Here is a 20,555-nt window from a genome sequence, read left to right as displayed (position 1 = left end):
TTATTTTTTTTAGTTAAAACCAAACCAACCCAAATATAGTCGGTTTTTTTTTTCAATACCAAACCAAGTCAAACCAAACCACTAGTCGGATTTTTTTCCGGTTTGATTTGATTTGCGGTTTGATTCAGTTTTCGGTTCGATTTTGTACACCCCTAGATATTAGTAACTCTAACAAAGCTCAATTCAAAATCAAATCAATACTAATGCTAACAAAATAATTCATTCAACACTAAGAATGACAATTATGTTGAATATTCGTTCTTTAATTTTACATTGGTTTAAACATTTAAAATATATAACCTTAATTTTCTTTTTCTTTAATGTTTGATCATGTAATTAATACTTATTAGACTTATTCTAGCATGATTTAGTACTTTTAAATTATGATCATTTTCATTATGACTTATCAATTTGCTATATTTATTATTTCATTATTATTTTTTGTTGAATATTTTAGTGTCATCACTCATCTCATGCTTTGAATTATTTTTTTAAAAAACACCTTAGATAGTTGAGTTTTGGTTGGAGTTAGACTGAAGAAATATTGAGAGCACAAGTTATTATATGTCTGTATGAATACTTTACCGGAAAATCCCAAAAAAAATCCATGGTTTATTAGTTTGGTTTGATTTAAATTTAAAAATTCGACACAAATGGTTTGGTTTGATATTTGAAAAACTCAAGTTTTGTTAGTTTGGCTTATAAATTTAAAATTTTGACACAAATGATTTGGTTTGATATTTGAAAAATCCGAACCACCCAATCATATACGCCCCTAAGACCTAGGAGCAACAATAAGATTTACGCCTGGTTAAGACTTTCGAAATGGATATTGGAGCAATAGTAAAATTGTTCTTGTATACTTTTAAGTCGATAGTTGAAGTTGTAAACCCAACTATTGTTGCTTGTGTCAAGATGGATTGTCTACGTTATGTTCTTAGGGTGCAGACTTACCCTAGATCATTGTAAATCCGAGACGCTTTGTGCACCAGACTTACGCTTATGGAGTAGGTCAAAGGTGACCAACTTTTGGAGAAAGCATGAGCAAGTAACAAAAAAAATTCCCTTTTATTTGCTAGTTCCACTTGTGATGTGGGCTGAAGATAAAATAGGAAGAGTGATTTATCTGACACAAATATATTTACTCCATGGTGCTTAAACCACACTCTTTTTAAGGAGTTAAGCACTCTCATAGATCACAACATGTAAGATGTGCTCCTATTCCCTTGTCAATCACCCAAGCATAAATGTTGGCACAACAAAATATATTCATAGAGGGTTGAAGAAAAGAATGGTAAAAACAGATCACTGCAGAATCCAATTCTATGGTTTGCCATTTGGATTTGGCGAATTCTGAGAAAGTTGATGACGGTATGGAGAAGCATGAGAACCATTTGGAATCGATAGGCTTCTTGGTTGTTGTTGTTGTTGTCCATTCCTTGAGAATGATCCTTGCGTTCTAAGGACATTTCTTGTATTTGGGCTTGGGCTTGATCCAACTCGGTCTGCTTGCATCGTCTGGAAATAGTAGGAGGAGCTGGCCATGTCCTTGAGGTTTGGCAAAGGCTTCAAGGCTTCGACCACATCACTCATCATAGGTCTGACTTTGGGATCCCGGCTAAGGCATCGTGCAGCCAACTGTGCAGCTTTCTGCGCGCCTTTTATTGAAAAATGGCCTTCAAGTCTAGGATCTATCAATTTATAAAACCTTCTTCTTTCACCCAAATGTGGCCGTGCCCACTCAACAAGGTTGTGTTCCCCGTTTGGCCGGTTCTTGTCCATGGATCTCCTACCTGTCATCATTTCAAGCAGAACTACACCGAAACTGTAGACATCACTCTTTGATGTCAAATGTCCTGAGACCAAAGAGTGGTACACATTTAATTAAAGTTCCACTCAGCAGATGTGAGAAACATTCAAAAGCTTTTCAACAGTGGTTCAGATCACGGAGTCATACAGAAAAATTGATATAAAGAAAACGAGATTAAAATGATTTGTGAGCAAACTAGCAGCCAACTAGGTTAGACTTGAAGAGACAGAGAATCTGATAAAGCTGAGCGGGCTGTCCAAGTAGAAATTGGGCAAGCATTGTAGGAAGAAAGAAGCAACTGAGATCTCAATCTTACCTGTCATCACATACTCTGGAGCTGCATAACCATATGTTCCCATGACACGAGTAGAAACATGGGTCTTGTCGCCCTCTGGAGCATCTTTGGCAAGTCCAAAATCAGAAAGTTTGGCATTGTAATCCTGAGAGAATGCGTTATTAGATGAATGATAAAAATGGGCGAGAGATCAATTTGCCAATGTGTTTGAACACACCGCATCTAGAAGAATGTTGGACGTTTTGAAATCACGGTATATCACTGGTCTTTCTGCTTCCTCGTGAAGAAAAGTAAGACCTTTTGCTGCACCCAATGCTATCTTCATGCGGATGGACCACGGAAGAGGCAGGGACCCTGATAATAAATAAATTATTACAAAGTATCATAAAGGATATGCAAGGGCAAGACATCTATAGCAGAAATCACAGATAAGAACATAAAACATTTGTTCTAGAACTTCGTAAGTACTAACATCAATTCACCGGATACAGACTGCAATACTGAATATCATATTTTGGTTATTCAAGAAATATGCTAAATGCAGAAAACTGGAGCATAAAATGCATACAAGACAAATAAAGGTTAGCCTTTGGTGTAACCATTTGTCTTTCCGAAGAATCACCAAACCCTCCCAACTATGATTGCTAGTAGCCGAACCATAGATCGTACTGAAAAGGCTCATGCATTGCATCACTCAGCCGAAAGATACATGAACTATAACTGCCAAAACGTAGATCAAGGAATACTTGCAAAAGTGCAAGGCAATCCGACATATATGTCAATTGACAATCCTTGTCTACAGCAATCCTATAATATTCCTTAAGAGGCCAATCTCAAATGCCTCATTTTAGGGGGTCTAACAGGGGTTGACCCATGCAGTCTCAACTTGGTTTTTCTCGACTTCAAGGATGGATCAAGCCTAATGATCAAAATACCCTGTGTCACATCCTTTTATTATGTTTCATAAAATGTTATTGCTCTTCTGAATGGGATGATTAACTTACCATTCTTCCTGAATAGAATGTCCCCTCCCACACAAAACCTAAACTTAGCAGCAAACCCTCTTTTTTTTTTTTTTTTGATGACCGTGGTGTCCGGACCAGCTTTACCTCAACTAATTCCATGGGATGCCTGCCACCTCCCGCCAGCAATGGTATCCAGCAATAGATACCAGGTATTTTTTTCCACCAAGGCTAGGACAGACGGGAAGAATCACCTAGTGTTTTTTGTCTCCGCTGGAGTTTTGAACCTGAGACCTCAGGGTTCTCAACCACTTCATTGACCACTAGGCCACACCCTTGGGAGCTCTCTTCTATTTCTATCTCTAACTGTATCAGCCAAACCCCTTTTTCTCTTTCTCCAACCTACGGTATGGGTGTTCTTCAGACAAACTAGTTCTCTCTCTCTCTCTCGCTGACCTACACACAAAAACTCACTCAGACTATATCACCATCCTTTTGTTCATCACTATCATCACAACCTCCAACTCAAATTCTCACTTCCGCACAACCTTGTCTTCACATTGATTCATCTGCATTTTCAGTAATCAGTAGCTGCAAGGTTTTCTGTAATTGATAGAGACAAATTAAATGGTCAACATGAATAATATAGATTCCACTTAGGAGTGAAAGGATAGCATAGATATATATAGCTTAGTTTCGAGCAATAGAAATAGGTCTTGCTGATTTCAATGGACAAATCAATCATTCTTATCATGTGGCTAATATCAAATATGATTAATTTCTTTAACCACTATCTTATTGGTTAATGGGAAATGGATATTTTGTGAAGCAAGCGTTGAGTATCACAGCCAATCAAGCTAAGCTAGACTCGAGGGTGAGCTCAAGTTCTTTTTTTGTTTATGACGGTGGTGTCTGGGCCAACTTGTGCACACCTCAACTAATTCACTAGGTGCCTGCTACTTCCCACCAGCGCAAGTACCGAATAACTCCTGCCCGAAAGAAGGACATTGTCAACAGTCAAATCACGTTTGGACCAGACCTTTTTCAAGAATTTTTGTACCCTCAAGGACATAAGTAATTTTTGTTCTGTTAGCACAAAAAGTACCTTTTCCCATGATATTAAAGAAACTAAACACTAGAAGCGGGAAATATATTCTCATAAGAAGCTTCTGCATCCTAGCAAATTGACACTGGTCATGAATACAAAGTATGTAATATAGGACTAGACGAGCTGACGAGATTACCAAAGTAAAATACGAAGACTGCCTATTAAGTTTTTTTCCTCAAACTCATCGGATGCAGATTTTGCACAAGGCCTTCAACTTTCCCATGTTTTTAATCTGTGATGATAACAGAAGAAAGAAAGCAGACTCCCAAAAAGATGGCTGCTTTCTAAATGGAGGAACTCACTCTGGTTTGATCTGGGATCAGGAAACAATGTGAAAAAATCATTTCCCCTGTTGATAGCTTTGCTAATATGGAGAACTCCATCTTCCCATTTCAACCTTAAATTTATGAGACACTGAATTGTATTATATCTTAGCGAATAAATTTTCTAATTAGTAGTGGAACATAAATTAGTCTCATCTTATCTTCATAGATTGTTAAACAGTAACAAGAGAGCTCAAGTTGTACTCCACAGGTAGTGATATGCCATGTGACTAAAGCATTAGTGGTTGCAGAGGAGAGGTCAGCATGATGCATGTTAATTTTAAATGATGTTTAGCTTACCTAAAAATTTACTTGTGTGCAACAAAAATCTCCGATAATTAATATATACAAAACATCATCTCTTCTCATTTTTTTTGGGGTGGGGTGGGGGGTGGATAAATTTAACAATACACATATTACAAACTGATCTTCAAATATAATCAAAATTCAAAGAATGCAACATTGTAAAGCATATCAGAAAAGGGTCAATTACATACTCCTGAACAGATGGTTTTCCAAGCTTCCTCGAGGCATAAATTCGTAAACCAGCAACCTCTGATCATCTTCAATACAGTAACCAATTAGTTTAACCAAATTGGGATGAATGAGATCACCAAGGAAATTTACTTCCGCCTGCCAAATGAGATAGTAAATTAATACAAGCATACATGAAAAAAAAAAAAAGCAAAAATAAACGATATAACATAAGCTTTTAAATAAGATCCAGAGAGCAGCAAACCAGCCATTCTTTGTGACCCTGAAGTCCATCATGATTTAGAGTTTTCACAGCAACAGTAAGCCCTGTTCCTGGTTTAACAGGTGCCGTTCCGTTCTCTTCAATCCAACCCTTAAAGACACAACCAAAACCCCCTTCACCGAGAAGGGATTCTGGTCTAAAGTTTCTTGTAGCCAACTTCAAATCATTGAATGTGAACTTCCGAAGCTGCGAAAAAACTTTTAGTTCCTCTTCGAGTTTGGAGGTGGAAGAATTACTTTCAGCATTACTCGTAGTTGTGGATGAGATAATTGGAGCAACAGGCTGGTCTATGCTTGTATCATTTGTCGATTTACTTTCTGCCAATAATGATACAAGATATTAGGACCATGAGCACTAATTACCAATAAAAGAAATATGTTACTCCCTCCGTTTCAAAAAAACTTGACCTACTGTTTCCTTTTTAGTCTGTTTAAAAAAGAATGACACCTTTTCTTTTTTGGCAACACTTTAATTTCAGCTTTCCAAGTAACATGTTTATCGCCACAAGATTAAAGGCATTTTAGTACATTTGACATAACTTCAATTTAGGACCACAAGATTGAAAAGTCTTCTTTATTTTCTTAAGTGTCAAGTCAAACTAGGTCATTCTTTTTTAACCGGAAGTAGTATTTAGTTTAATCCTGAAAAACCCTTAAATTTTCCTCTTAGTTAGGAATAGTATAAAGGGTTTGAAAGAGCTACTGAAGCTAGTAAAGGTGCAACTTTATAAGTACTATGTGTGTGTGTGATACAGCATTACTTAAGTCTCCAAAGTGCGTATTTTTATTGATTTGTTCTCATTGCCAAGTGAACAATGATCCAATGACATCATATTTTTCTTCAATTTTTTGTGTAGTCTGTACTTGCGTCATTAGTAGATAAAGGTTTAATCTGTTGTTCAAATCTATAACTAGATGACATTAACAGTCTAATTTACTATCTCTTCCTTCAGTAAACAAAGAAAATGGCTAAGATATTTTTTTGAGATTTATCAGCACAAAAATTGTGCTAGCAGCCATAATTTCAATTCAGAAATGAATGATTAAAAAACATCCCTATTAATCCTACAAGGCCTCTAAAAATTGTACCGACATTTCAGCTTCATCTGCGTGGTGTTCTTTTCACCAAAATTCAGAAGACAAGATAAATTCATCTTGATTTTTTGTACTAAACTACTTCTATCCTCAAAACACCTTGCATTTCTTTTTTTCCACACAGTCCACCATATGTATTTTGAGAAAATTGCGACACAAGCAAACAAAAGCGATAAGGAAAAAAATACCAATAACAAGAAGAATGATGTGATAAATCTGCATAACGCTAATGTCAACATCATTATCCAGAAACACAAACATTGTTACCTAAGTAGCATGTACTCTTCACTTTCGATGTCACACCCGTGTCGGATTCTCCAAAATAACACGACTTTTGGAGAATCCGACACGCAACATTGACATTTTTGAATAGTCTGAGCAACAGAGATTGTTCCCCTGACATGACTGTGGCCTTGCAAAAAGGAGCCTTCACAAGTTCCCTAGGTTTGTTCTAGTAATACCTCTTCTAGATGTATCAAAAACAAATTACTTTGATCTATCGAATGAAATAATGCCTCTTACAGAATACAGCTACCCATCTTGAATTTCTTTAAATTGGCTTCATTATTAGTTTCTCTGAGTTAACATCATCAACTTCTACAGAAAGAAGAAACATATGGAAGCTTCTTTCCACATCAAATTTTTAAATATTTACCCGCACACCATTTAACTAAACTCAATTCATTTCACTACTTAAGAAATGGAGAATAACACTTCAAAATCACAGCAGCAATCAGTCTCAAGCTAATAACAATAAGGCATGTTCTTAAGGCTCAAATAACCATTTCCAACAACATCAACAACAACAAAAACCCTCTCCGTCTAACCTCTATTCCCCAGCAACTATGAATGTAAGTGACAAAATTCTTCATAAAATAGGATCAATCTTCAACGAAAACCAATTAAAAAATGCAATTAAAATTTGCAACCATAACAAAACAATGGAGCTTCTTCAATGTGAGTTCGAAATTACCACAGCGAGTACTGATGCCACTGATGGAGGTATCAACTTTAGAACTTGAGGAAATACAGCTACTAATAAACCTCAACTTCATCCAGCAGCCAGTCTCCTCCTCATCCCCTTCTTTTTCCTTCCTTCCCTTTGATTTCTCTGCATCCCAAGACTCCCCCTTTACACCATCACCACCTAATCCCATAGTTTAACAATACCAACAATCAAACTCAAAAATCATCAAACCCCACCCCCACCCCTCCAAGATACCAACTTCAAATCAACCCCCTCACACAAACCCCAAAAATCTGATCTTTTTCCAAACCCTTAAATTATCAGCTAAACAACTGAACCAAAGTTGCCTAATTAGCACAAACATGACCTAATGGAGACCCAAAAAGGGAATTCCAAATATATACACTTCCTTTAGAGCAAAATCCTCCAACACCCAGATGAAGAAAAAGTATTAAAAAGGGGAAAAAAGACAAAAATAATAAATATACAGATGAAATAGCTCAGACCCAGTTCAAGAATTCAAGAAAATATGACATTGAATCCAAAAAAAACTAATTTTGATTCAGATCAACAACCCCATCTTGACCTCCAAAGAAGAAAACTTGCCCCAAAACACTGTATCAGATAATCCCACTTCAAAAAGTGCCCCCAAAAAATGTCAGCTGGCCCAAAGATACTGAAATCTTAACAAAAGGACTCAAATATGCTGACCATTTCTGTCTCCTCAATCAGAAAAAGATACACATACTAATAAAAATAATTATTTTTTAAGTAATTAATAAAATTAGTAAGGGGTGGTTTTGAGTGGGGACGGGGTATTATATGTCTAGGTACAGGAATGTATGTCTGTGTGACGTAGGTGTGTGCAAAAACCGATTTAACCAATAAACTGAATAAAAAAAATACTATTGGTTTATTGATATTGGGTTATTGGGCTAACGGTTTTTAAACGGTTTTGCAAATTTTTTTATTGGGTTATTGGTTCGGTTTCCGATTTTATAATTTTTGTTAATGGTTAAACCGATAACCCAATAAGACTATACTAAATTTACTAGTCTTATTGTTAAGATTAAACGATTGTTACTTTCACACTTTTTCCTTTGAATGTGTCTAGTGTCTAAACTTGCAAGAAAAATGATTGTTACTTTTATGATTATTACTTTCATGACAAATGCTGGAAAAATCATATGGTTTATTTGAAAATTTTCTTATTGTGTATATAATATATATGAGTATTTTCTTATTGGTTAAACCGAAAACCGAACCGTTAAGTACCATAAACCGATTAACCAAAAACCGATAAGAAATATGTTATTGGTTTAGTTATCGGTTTGAAGTATTTACAAATCGAAAACCGATAAACTGAACCAATAACACCTAAAACCGAACCGAACCGACCGATGCGCACCCCTAGTGTGACGCCTCATTCGGTTGAAAACAAATTATCGCAAGACTAACTGTCTCAAGATTATTATTTTATTTTAGTGTTCAAAATAATTAATTTCAGATAAGTTATTATATGATTTTATCTCAATTAAATTTGTGATAAACTTATTCTAAAATTAATCTCGAGATAAGCTATCTCTTTGTACATCAAATAAACTCTGAATACGTGTATTAAATTATAGTCATGAAATTGTAATTTCTAAACTAACTTATCCTATTGTCAGAGATGAAATAAAATAATCTCAAATCAAATAAGATAAAATGAAATATTCGATAATTGAGTCTAAAATAAAATTTATATTGTTAATCAAATAATTTAATATCCTATTTTATCTGCGCACTAAACGAACCTGGATGTGTATATACAAGCAACAAGGTCAGCTAATCATAAGCTATAATAAAGTTTAGTACTTACTATTTTTTTAATTCTAATTAAAAACTTACTTATATATTTATATAAAAGAAAATATAAAACATCATGCATATTTTGAAGAACCTGTATAGTTTTAAACTTTTAATAATCTCAGTTAATCTTTTTATTTTAGGTTAGTAAAAGACAAACAGACCTATTAGAATCGACATAAAGGTCTTTGTATAATTGATTGAGTTGATAAGAATTAGGTTGTACAAAATTGAATCAAATTCGATAATTTAAATAGAAAAAAGTATTATTAGTTTATGAATAATGAATTATTAGTTAACAATTCGATAAGGACTCTGCTTTTATTATTATGGGGTTATCAATTTGATAACAATTAAAAAAAATTCTAAATGAATTATGGCATAACTCCATAACCGTTGAGGACAAATCTTGAAGGCAGTTATGCTTTACTACTACTATTTTGATTGTGCAAATAATACAAAATCAGTTGGTTCCTTTTATATCAAATGTTATGCTTGTAAAAATCTTTACTAAAAAGACTTTGTATCGATTTTTCTCTCCCACTTCTCACTAATTCCAGAAGCCCTCCACTTCCCACAGTTTTTTACAAAAGCACGATACCCAAAAAAACCTTACTCAAAAAGAAAACTACAAACATTTCTTGGCCACAAACTCAGCCGTCCTCCCTAAGAAACAACTTACCAATGGCGGAAGAGTGTAGCCAAGTGGCAATTGTCGATGGACAAGTGGACATGCAAATGAAAGGAAACAATCTTTTTCCAAATCTTCCGGCTAGTAACCCTACAGCTAATTCGACCAATAATAGTCATTATAAATCTCACTCTATAGATCTTCAATCATCTCACCTAAACTCACACTCCATCTCTACTAATATATCTCTTAGTGTTTGCAACAATGCTGAGACCACTAATCCCCTTGAACAAAAGGAAATACCCACAATATACTTCTCATCCTCTCAACCCCACTCGACAAAACATGAACAACTTCTCCAACATTCCCCAACAAGTTGCACAACACCCTATGGTGGTGACAACACAACCAATTCACCCCCCTCCATCAAACGCAATCCTGGATGGAATACGGGTTGAAAGATCAAGCTGTCTTCTTTACGATGGAGATAAATGGGGTGAACACCATGATAATCATTCAAAACCCCAACTTCTTGGCCCAACTTATCACAGAGGGAATGAAACTGTCCATGGACAATTATGTGAACCACACTTGACGGAAAATGTGTTGAATCCACTAGTGCCGGCTGTAGCACCAGCTCCTATTCGCTCTCCGGACGAGGACGATCCGCTGATAGTCAACCCCCCAATCACTTACACTCCAATGATCAATCCCACTAGCTTTATTGTGTGGAACATTAGGGGNGGGGGGGGGGGGGGGGGGAATAATCCTACCTTCAAAAGGAATTTTAGAGAGCTCATCCACAACCATAAGCCTTGCATGGTAGCTCTCTTGGAAACTAGAATGACTAACTATGTTGGACTATGCGATGAGTTTGGTTTTGATGATTTCATGGAGGTTCCGGCAATAGGTAGATCTAGAGGTTTAGTCTTACTTTGGAACACTGTTATGGTCACAGTCTCCGGCATTAGGCAATCTGAACAGGAGCTGCATGCAATGATCCAGGTATACCCCGACCCTAAGATCTGGTGTTTGAGTATTATTTACGCCAATACAAAAAGTTACAACAGACACATGTTGTGGGAAATACCTTGAATCTGTTTTCCATTCCTTCTCATCTCATTGTCCTTCTGATCTTTGGTGCATTGTGGGTGATTTTAATGAGGTTCTTAGACAACAGGATAAGTGGGGAGGTAATGTTATTAATCTCTCTAGAAGCTCTCATTTTTGGTCTTGTATAAATCACTGTAACTTGATTGACTTAGGGTTTAAGGGTAGTCGTTATACCTGGTCCAACCACAGAGGGAGACACAAAGGCCTTATTTTAGAAAAACTAGATAGATGTTTTGTCAATGATAAGTGGTTGGACCATTACCCTAACGCGTCTGTCACTCATCTCCCAAAAATACACTCTGATCACAACCCTCTCCTAATTAATTTAATCCCTAAAACTCTCACTTCTATTGCCAAATCCTTCAGGTTAGAGAGTTACTGGTTAGGACATCCTGAATTTAAGAGTATTGTAGGGAATTGTTAGCTGAACAGGGAATTTGCTACTGCCTCTAGTGTCTTTAAGAATAGAGTCACCCATTGGAGTCGCATCACCTTTGGTAATATTTTTCGAGAAAAGAAAAGACTCTTAAGCAGCATAAACGGTATCCGAATTTCTTCTGCCTACCCATTGCTGATACCTAATTTTGGACCTCCACAATATATATTAATCATCGAGCTTCTTAAATTCCAAACGATTTGAAATAATTAACTTTATAAAATTCAAAATATTTTTCAAGTTATTTTAAATAGTTTTGTCACTTTTTATAATTTTTAAATAATATATATGTTTTAAATAATCATGTATATAATTAGTATATTTTATGAATATTCAAAAAGATTTTAGTTTTAGTTAAATATTTTGTCAATTAGTTTGGTTTAAGTAATAGTTTATATCTTTAAATTAATTAGTTTATAATTTAGTTAATTACTTTATTTCGTTAAGACTAGAAGCTCGTTAATTTATTAATATTAATTTGTTTTATTTAATCTTTAATCAGATTCACTAGTTGAGTCAAATTGACTAAAATTTAAAGTTAAGTGGACTAAGTTTGCAATTCATTTGGTCATTTTTCTAATTCAAATATAACCATCTTTTTGTCCCACTTCATGGACCTTTTTAGAAAGACCAAGTGTTGGGCCCTCAACCCACTTCTCCAATTCAATTACCCAGCCCATTTCTTTCTCCTTTCCAGAAAACCCAACCCATCAGCAATACAATTTCCAGCAACAACATACAACAACATCACCCGACCGACCCCACATGCATTCATCTTCTTCACGCGTCTTCTTCCCCATAAATCCAGCAGCAAATCGCGGTTGACCAAACCCGAAAATTGCGCCAACAATACTCTCCCATACGCAAGAATCAGCCTTTTCCCTGATTTCGAGCAAGAATTTGAGGATTTTGGTACAAATTTTGAATTTCAAATTCATTCAAAAATCTGCCTGTTTTCCCCCCTAATCGAATCCAATTTCTTCTATAAAAACCCATCTTTGCCTTTAGTTTATGGAGGGGCGAGCATAGGGAGAGGTTTTGAGTTCGGTTCTTTGGCAATAGATGTTTTACACTTAAGAATTTTATATTTAGCCCTCTCTTGTTCTAAGTTCCGAGAAGGTCGCCGCTCAGATTTTCTTGGTTTGCCGTTTGTATTCGAATTTTGTGGTGGAAGAATCGCTGTCCTCCTTTGCTCGTTCGTCCCATTTGCTGCTCCGAGAAAGGTAAACCCAGTTCCTCTCTTATCTTTCAAGCTATTCTGTTTGATTTTGGATATTTTTTTAGATTCTTGTATTCTGAAATCTCGTGTGTGTATAATATTATTTCTCCGATTTTGTGGCCATTTGATGAGTTTTTCATATAATGAATTAGGCGTATATGTGTTTATTCCTTGATTTTGGGTATTGTAAACTTAAAAGAGCCTATGTTTCTTCCATGGTGATAAACTCCTCTTCCAGTTGGAAACCCCAAAAAGCATGAAATTATTAATTCTTTCAATTGCTAACCCATTTGAGATTTTTTTTAAATCTCTAGAATGGAGGTTTGAATTGTTTTAACCTCTCTATGTGACTTGTGCACTTCTCCACATTTGTTTAAGTTAATGTTAATTTATTACTAAGTTTGAAAAATCCCGTTTATGATATATGTTCTCTCTGACCTTCTAAGCTATTTGTTTAATGTGTTTTGATATTATTGTGCCAACTAATGACATTTTGCTATATATATATATTTTTTTTTTTATTTTTTTATTTTTTTATTATTTTTTTTTTAAAATTTATTTATTTTTTTTTTATTTTAGTTGGCTCCACTGCTAATATATTTATTTTCCTTAGTTGTGATTTCCACCCTTATCGATTTTTACAAGTTGTATGTTTTAGTTGAAATCATTTGAGTTGTTTTACATTTTGTGATATGAGTCTTCATGGACTATTATTATATGATATTTTTAGCAAATCTTGAATAAACTTGCTTAGCTGTAGCACAATTACCAGTGATTTCCTTCTTAACAAAGTACTAAGAATTACCCTAGTCTACTACTATCTTGGTTTAATTAATTCCGTTGCATCATGACAATTTTCTTTCCATATACAAATAGTACGATTAGTTGAATATCGTCTAAATGCACTATCTCATTTTTATTCTTATCATCCAAAGAGTCTCCTATATATGCTAATTCATTTTTTCTTTCTTTGCATGACTTCTCTAAATGAGTTCGTTGGACTGTTTTCCTTGCATTTTTGTTAGGCCGAGCCTAATAATTTTTCTCGAGTTAGCCTCGTTGCCAAGCATGAAAGAGAAGATTATATGCAGCTTGTATACACTAAGTATACACTGATATACACTCAGTGTATACACTATACAAGAGCAGTGAAAATGGGCCAAAGGCCCTAAATTTTCCAACAGCTGGTTGAGATATATCTGGGCCAAAATCTCATCCATTTGACAGCCTTTTTATGTTAGATTTAAGACAGGTTGAGGTGGGCTAAGAGGCCCAAAATCAGAAAGGCCCAAATCTCCCTCTCTCACTCTCTCTATTGTATTTATTAATTTGTTTAATTCGTACTTGCTTATTTGCTAATTAATCTTAAGGTTAAGTCAATCCAAAATTCCCAAAAGATGAACCACTTCTTTGTGTTGTTCTGTTTTCAACAATTTCATTTTATCAACTCTTGTATTCTTTATATACTTAAATATTTTAATCAAAATTTTCTCTTTGATTTAATTAATTCAACTGGCTTAAGTTATTATGTTTGAAATAATACAAATGAATTTTAATTAATCCAGTTTTCTTTTCTACAAATTCTAATCATTTGCAATTCAATTCAAATATTTTAATTAAGGCCCCCCTTTCTAAAAAATAAAAAAATATCTTTGTTTAACTACTTTTTTTAAGTAAATTTTAAAAGTCATTTTTATAATCATTTTTTCTGAAAAATAGTCAAAATATTTAATCTAAGTCGTAGGATAACCGCATATTAGCCGGCGCTTCAAATGCCTTAAAACTCTTTTTGAAGCGTAAATAAGAACCTCTTACCCATTTTTATCTAAATTTATAAAGACTTAATCTGTTAGTCCTTTTTAAATTAACTTTTCTTAATTTTAAAAAAAAATTAAGTGGTGATTCTTTTCTAAGTATTTTTCTCAAATTGGTTTATACTAAGAACATTTCAAAAAGTGATTCTTCTAAAGATAATAAAATCACGGCATAATAGAAATGACGATTCTGCTGGGGATTTAATAGGTTCTAATCATAACAAACTTAGGTTAATTATTAAGGTTTTTAGCATATGCTTACTTGCTTGCTTTATTTTACATGCCTAATGCTTTATTTTCCATGCTTATGTGATATAAACTGCTTATTTGTTATTGTTTATCTAAAATGTTTATTTGTTACTGCTTTATATAAATTGTATATTTGTTACTGCTTTATAAACTATCATTCCGTTCATACTTCTTCCAATTATTGAAAATTCACACAATCACACATACACACGAGGTGTGTTTTGCGCACCTGTAAATTTCTTTCAAAATCTCCAAAGTTAGGAGAGTTGGCATATGCGTGGGGTGTTAGAATCTTTTTTCGTGTGACCGCATAGCCTCCTTGCTCGAGTTGTCCACTCGGGAACCTTGTGTCTAGTAAGCCAAATTTTAGAAAACATAATATAGAGCTAAGTCAACCCTCAATTAAGTCATGCATGCATATATTCATCCCGGGTATCGATTCCACATTTAAGAAGTCCACCCTTATGTCGATGGGTTTCACGATCCAACAACCAACAAGCATATTTTGTGCAACATGATAATGATAGACGGATCCAAGTCTAATTTTGACATAGTGAGTTTGGAAATTACGTGTTCATTTTACTTTGTAGGATGAATTCAGTCCCTCAAGTGCCCAAAATTAGGATGGTTGAGGGTTTCCCGTGCAAATTGAAGACATGATGGGAAAATTTCACTCCAAGTGAAAAATTGGCAATTGTAAGAAGGTTGGGGTTCCTCCCCATGCTATTCAAGGTAAACCCAGACAAACATGTGATTAAAGCATTAATTCAGTTTTGGGATCCAGACCGTGTTGTGTTCACATTCAAAGACTTTGAACTAACACCTACATTGGAGGAAATCTGTTATTTCATTAGTTTGAAGTATCGAGGAAGAGGTCAAATTATTTCACACAGTCATCAAGGAAGAAATTTCTTCGCTACTTAGGACTGAAAAATGAAAAGAAACTTCGATGCTTCGAACATAATTGGGTTTCTCTGGATTACTTATACGAAAGGTATGGACGCTTGGATAGTTACAAAATTTTCAGGAAAGAATTCTCTTGCACTTATGTTCATTGGCAAGCTAGACGTTCTATCACATTTGTTGTGGCTTTACTAGGGACTTTAGTGTTTCCACGAGAACATGGTAATATTAGCACCTGCATATGTTCTTGGCTCGAATACTTTTTGAAGGTGTTAATGGCGAAGAACTCACTTTGGTTCCTATGATTTTAACAGAAATATTTTGAGCTCTTGGAAAATGTAAAAGAGAGAAGGCAAACTTCTTTGAAGGTTGCAATCTTCTTTTACAAATGTGGGCAATTGAACATTTTCACCAGCGTAAAATTATGGATGATATATGCTTTAGTAACGCAAATCATATTGACAGTTTTTATGACATGATTAGAAGGTTTGTGTCTCCGGTTGGTACTGATGACTAGTATGGATATCTGGCCCCCCGCACCAGTAACCAAATTTAGTGAAAATATCCATTACTCTCACATTCCTCGGCCTATATAAAATGCAAAAGCTTTTATTATATCGAGCTTATTGGGTTGAAAGGTCTCTAGCCATATGCTCCGGTGCTCCTGTTTCAACAGTTTGGTCAAACACAAGTAATCCCTCTTCGAGCAAACATGAGGATTTCTGAAATTTCCTTCGGACCAAACTTTGAAGTCCCTAGAGCCAGAGGGATTCTTCATGAATGGAATAATATTCTCATGATAGATATAGGAAATGAGCCAGAAAGAGAAATTCCAGAATATCAGGTGTGGCTTCGAGAAGATCGCAATAACATGAGTCTAGAAGGTGAATAAGGTTTTGAGGATATTGGGACGACGATCTGGATAAGATATTCTTATCTTGGAACCAAAGTGGTCACTCCTGAAATGTGGGCTCAAATGGAAAATATAATGCAATATTTGGACAATGCGGGAGCAGGGCTTAGCAACGTGAAAGCGTTATCTTCCCTTCCTCCACTAACGTGATTGATAGCAAGATTTGGGCAAAGTCTTAGATTTGTTTATTCTCTCTTTGTTGTACTCTTTTATTAGTATTTAATGAAAACTCTGGGGGTCTTTGTTTTCCAAACTTGAGTTGTCACAAATTAGTGACTTGGATCAATCTATCATAATCACGTTATGTTTGACGTTTAGGCCTACCCTTGGCACAAAAGGGTCACAAATATGTTTAGGACGCGATATTTGTTTGTTTGCTTTTGTACTTTAACTGCTTATGTGATACGTTGCTTGGAATGAGGACATTTTTAGCCCACTCATTTTCAAAAAAAAAAAATCTCTAAAAATCTCTACAATACCAAATACAAGTCACCACTTCAACATTCGACCAAATACTCTTTGAGTCTTTAGTTTCCCAACAAAATTTGAACTTCACTTTCAAACCCTTACTCTCCCATCTCATAAAAAGGTCGATTTTTCGTCTCAAGTCAAAAAGGAAGTTTGGACTGCATAGGGCCTGAATTCTCCTTGGGAGATACATAGGCAGCCTTTCAAGGCCCGATCTGTCACTACCCGAGAGCACTCTCTAGTCGTAACCGGCGTATTCGACCTCGAAGAGGTCAAATACAAGCCTCATGGATCATTCATTCATCGCATAGACACTAAAACTCCCAAGGAAAAAAAAAACTTTCTTCATACACAAAGAAACTTTCATCAAATAACAAGCGGAAGACTTTCTAGACTTTATCCAAGATGTCTCAAAACCATCTAATATTTGAATACAATAATGGGACTAAGCCCACTCAAAACTATAACAAAACTACAAGACATAAAGGAACATGTTAGTTATTGTCCTTGAATATATGAGGACTCACCAAGTCTTCATCTTCAAACATCTTAGAAACCTATCCATCAACCATGGAATATCGACATCTCTAAATCCCTACACTTTAGTCAAAAGGGAAAGAAAGGGGTTAGTACAATTAAGTACTAAGTATGGAAACCATGCAAAAACATGTTAAAAAAGACATTTGGTTGAAAGTCATGCCCTATACCATTTTAGTAAAACTTCATGAATATTGACATATTAGACATATTATAGAACATAACCAACATATAAGACATTAACCACATTATAGACATACTCAACATTTTCACCACGTAACTCATTTTATCATCCAAGAACCCTTATCTAAAGTTACCCTAAGACACACTTGAGTGAGACATGAAGTGGCCGCCCATACAACCTCTTCATACACACCTAAGTGTTCCTCAAGGCTACTATAGACAAGAACCATCATGCTTCAAGGTAGCATACTAAGTAACTCACTTCATTAACATAAGCTATTCATTCAACAAATCATTTAGACATTAAGTCAACATTCTTCTTTAAAGTCATTTAGGACACATTCATGCATTTAGGGGACTTCACACTTTAGTCATATAAACTTAGGGAACTCACTTTAGCACCTTCAAAGCCTACTCGTGCCATGTGTAGATAGCATCCCATACTACTACCTACACGTTGTAGAACCTATCAAGCAACTAGAGTCCACACTAAGGATATCAAGTTTTACATTTAAAGATCCAAGTGTCAAGAATGCTCATAGCACAAATTTTCCAAGAGATTAAATAATAAGGCTCGCCCAATATATACATCATGTTGTCACACCAAGCACAAGCAAGTATCAAGAAGGCCCAATGCCCGGTATCAAGAAGGGTCAAAGACCAATAATCAAGAGAACCAAGAACCACATTAAAAATGATTTTCTAATTCGTACTTAAAAGGGACAACTTCCATTCAAAAGACGGACTAAAAATCCAGAGTCAAGATGGCAAGTGATCCGAATCAAGAGGCATGCAAGAGTGACAAAGTCACAGCCACAAGAAAGACAAGGTCCCAACAAGAGTGCCATGTGATCAAACAGTCCGTACAAGTGGGCGAGTTACATGAGCGTCTTTAACGTCTTAAAGGAACCAACATGACAATGCAAAGTGACAAGAGGTAGCCAAGGTACCAAGATCAACTTTCAAATATTTTCGCAGTTAAAAGAGTGCAAGTACAAGTTTATACACAAACTCAGTGCTTTAGCAAAGAACCCGTCCAACACAACTTTGCGAGTTCAGACCGTAGACCAACCAACGTTTCAAGGTCCTCAACTTGTTCACGAGTATATACAACCTTAAAAATACAATTAAATAACTTCTTTAACTTCTATTTGCTTAGTAATGTTGACGTAAGATAGGATCATCATCACAAGTAAGCCTAGCATGTATAAATACAACTATGCTTCCAAAACAGTGAATATGTCCAGCCTGGTACCTGAAGTCGCAAGTTAGATTTGAAAAGGAAAGCGACAAAACTAGACTTTCTAACCTTCATGAAAGATGTAACTACATCTCTTAAGGTTGCAAACAAACAAGAATCACCACCAAATACATTTTGTACAAAAAGATATATTCAAAACACTAATAGCTGATCATACAGGATTTCTATTTCCGAAATCTGGGCAGAACATGCCCTATGTTTTGTCCCATATTTCGTATCCATAACGATTAAATTAGAGTTTTACATAAACATAAGAGTTGTAGGTATCCGAGTTAGCTTTCCAAATCATATTTATACAATGTAAACGAAGTTCTAGATAATGAGATATGCATAAATTACTAAACACTACCCAACTCAGAAACAGATTTCATCACTTACATGTGAAAGGAATGCCATAGCCTATTGATTTATATTCAACATAGCTTTTCATTTGTCAAGAAGAGCACCTAAGTCTACCAAGTCAAGAGATGACATTCAACAATATAAGACACTTCACATTCCATCATCTTCATTCATAAGTGTTAAGAGAGAACATACTTTTAATCACAATACAATAATACTTTATTCAAGCTCACCTTGGGATCCCATGAACACATTTATATTCACAACATGATTACCTTGCTTCATTAGATTCTCATTCAAATCCTTTACATCACATTCACATATATGATATCATGTCAACACTTCAATTCCTCATATAATGCCTTCCAGGCCATAATCATAATACATTCAATAAGTAAACACCTCCACCATAAGTGGATCACACATCAATCTATCACAATTCTATATCAATTCTACATTAACAATGAAGCTAGGACAACTTACCCTTTTCCAAAGCCACAATCACCATTCTTCAATTCTTCAACAATTCTCACATAGATAATAATAGAAATCAACTACTCAACTCAACCTAAACATTTTTCCATCACCATTCAATCATAAACATTCAACCCACTTCATAAGCCAAATTTAGAAAACTTGGAAAGATATGGGTTCATGGATTTTTCTTTCTTAAAACCATCAATAAACATCAATAATAACATAAATCATCATTAAAAATCATTTAATGCAAGAACCCATGCTAGAACCGAAATTAGGACTTTATTGAGTTTTTGAAGAACTTTCAAAACACTTTGATTTGGCTCCTTGAATCGAAAAAGAATCAAGGATAAAGGATCCCCATACCTTAACCTTCATGAATCCTATGAAAATTGAAGAAGAAACACCATGAAATCCTCAACCCTAGCTCCCACTTCATCTTCTTCTTTGAGTTAGAGAGAAATATAGAGAGAGGGAAGACTTTGGGATTTTGATTTTGGAAAAAGAGAGTAAATAACTTGTTAAAAGACTTAAAACCTTATACAAGTCATTTAATTAACTCCTAACCGAAATAACTAATTAATTCCCAAAGCCCAACTAAAAATTAAAATGTCAAAAACTGGTAACATCTACGGACCCTAAATCTCTATGAACTAAACTCAAAAAGCCAATTTACATTATTTAATCAAGTTACCAACTTCAATACACATGTGAGGCTCTAGTTCTTCCTATTTCATTTTTAGGGTCGTTACACTACCCCTCTCTTTTTAAATTTTTCTTTTCCCCTTCATTCTACAAGGAAACGTTGAATTCACACCAACAGATGCCAAAAGATGCAGCAAGAA

General features: G+C 35.0%; 2 protein-coding genes across 2 annotated transcripts in view; one reads left to right on the top strand and one right to left on the bottom strand.

Moving 5' to 3' along the window:
• LOC125864367 (sphinganine C4-monooxygenase 1-like) overlaps nt 1-20,555 on the top strand; it is a 752,368-nt gene that overhangs the window by 235,257 nt on the left and 496,556 nt on the right. The gene's annotated exons all lie outside the window — the stretch shown is intronic.
• On the bottom strand, nt 1,193-8,058 carry LOC125864100 (serine/threonine-protein kinase PBL34-like). The gene is made up of 6 exons (XM_049544034.1): nt 7,323-8,058; nt 5,238-5,572; nt 4,996-5,131; nt 2,323-2,459; nt 2,127-2,250; nt 1,193-1,856 (listed from the first exon to the last, which is right to left on the bottom strand). Exons 1-6 carry the CDS (start codon nt 7,504-7,506, stop codon nt 1,324-1,326), a joined length of 1,449 nt encoding a protein of 482 aa, XP_049399991.1. The 5' UTR covers nt 7,507-8,058; the 3' UTR covers nt 1,193-1,323.

This window comes from Solanum stenotomum, chromosome 1, assembly GCF_019186545.1.
Source record: "Solanum stenotomum isolate F172 chromosome 1, ASM1918654v1, whole genome shotgun sequence".
Taxonomy (NCBI): Eukaryota; Viridiplantae; Streptophyta; class Magnoliopsida; order Solanales; family Solanaceae; genus Solanum; species Solanum stenotomum.
The sequence above is the reverse complement of the archived record's forward strand: the minus strand, read 5'-3'. Positions and strand labels throughout refer to the sequence as shown.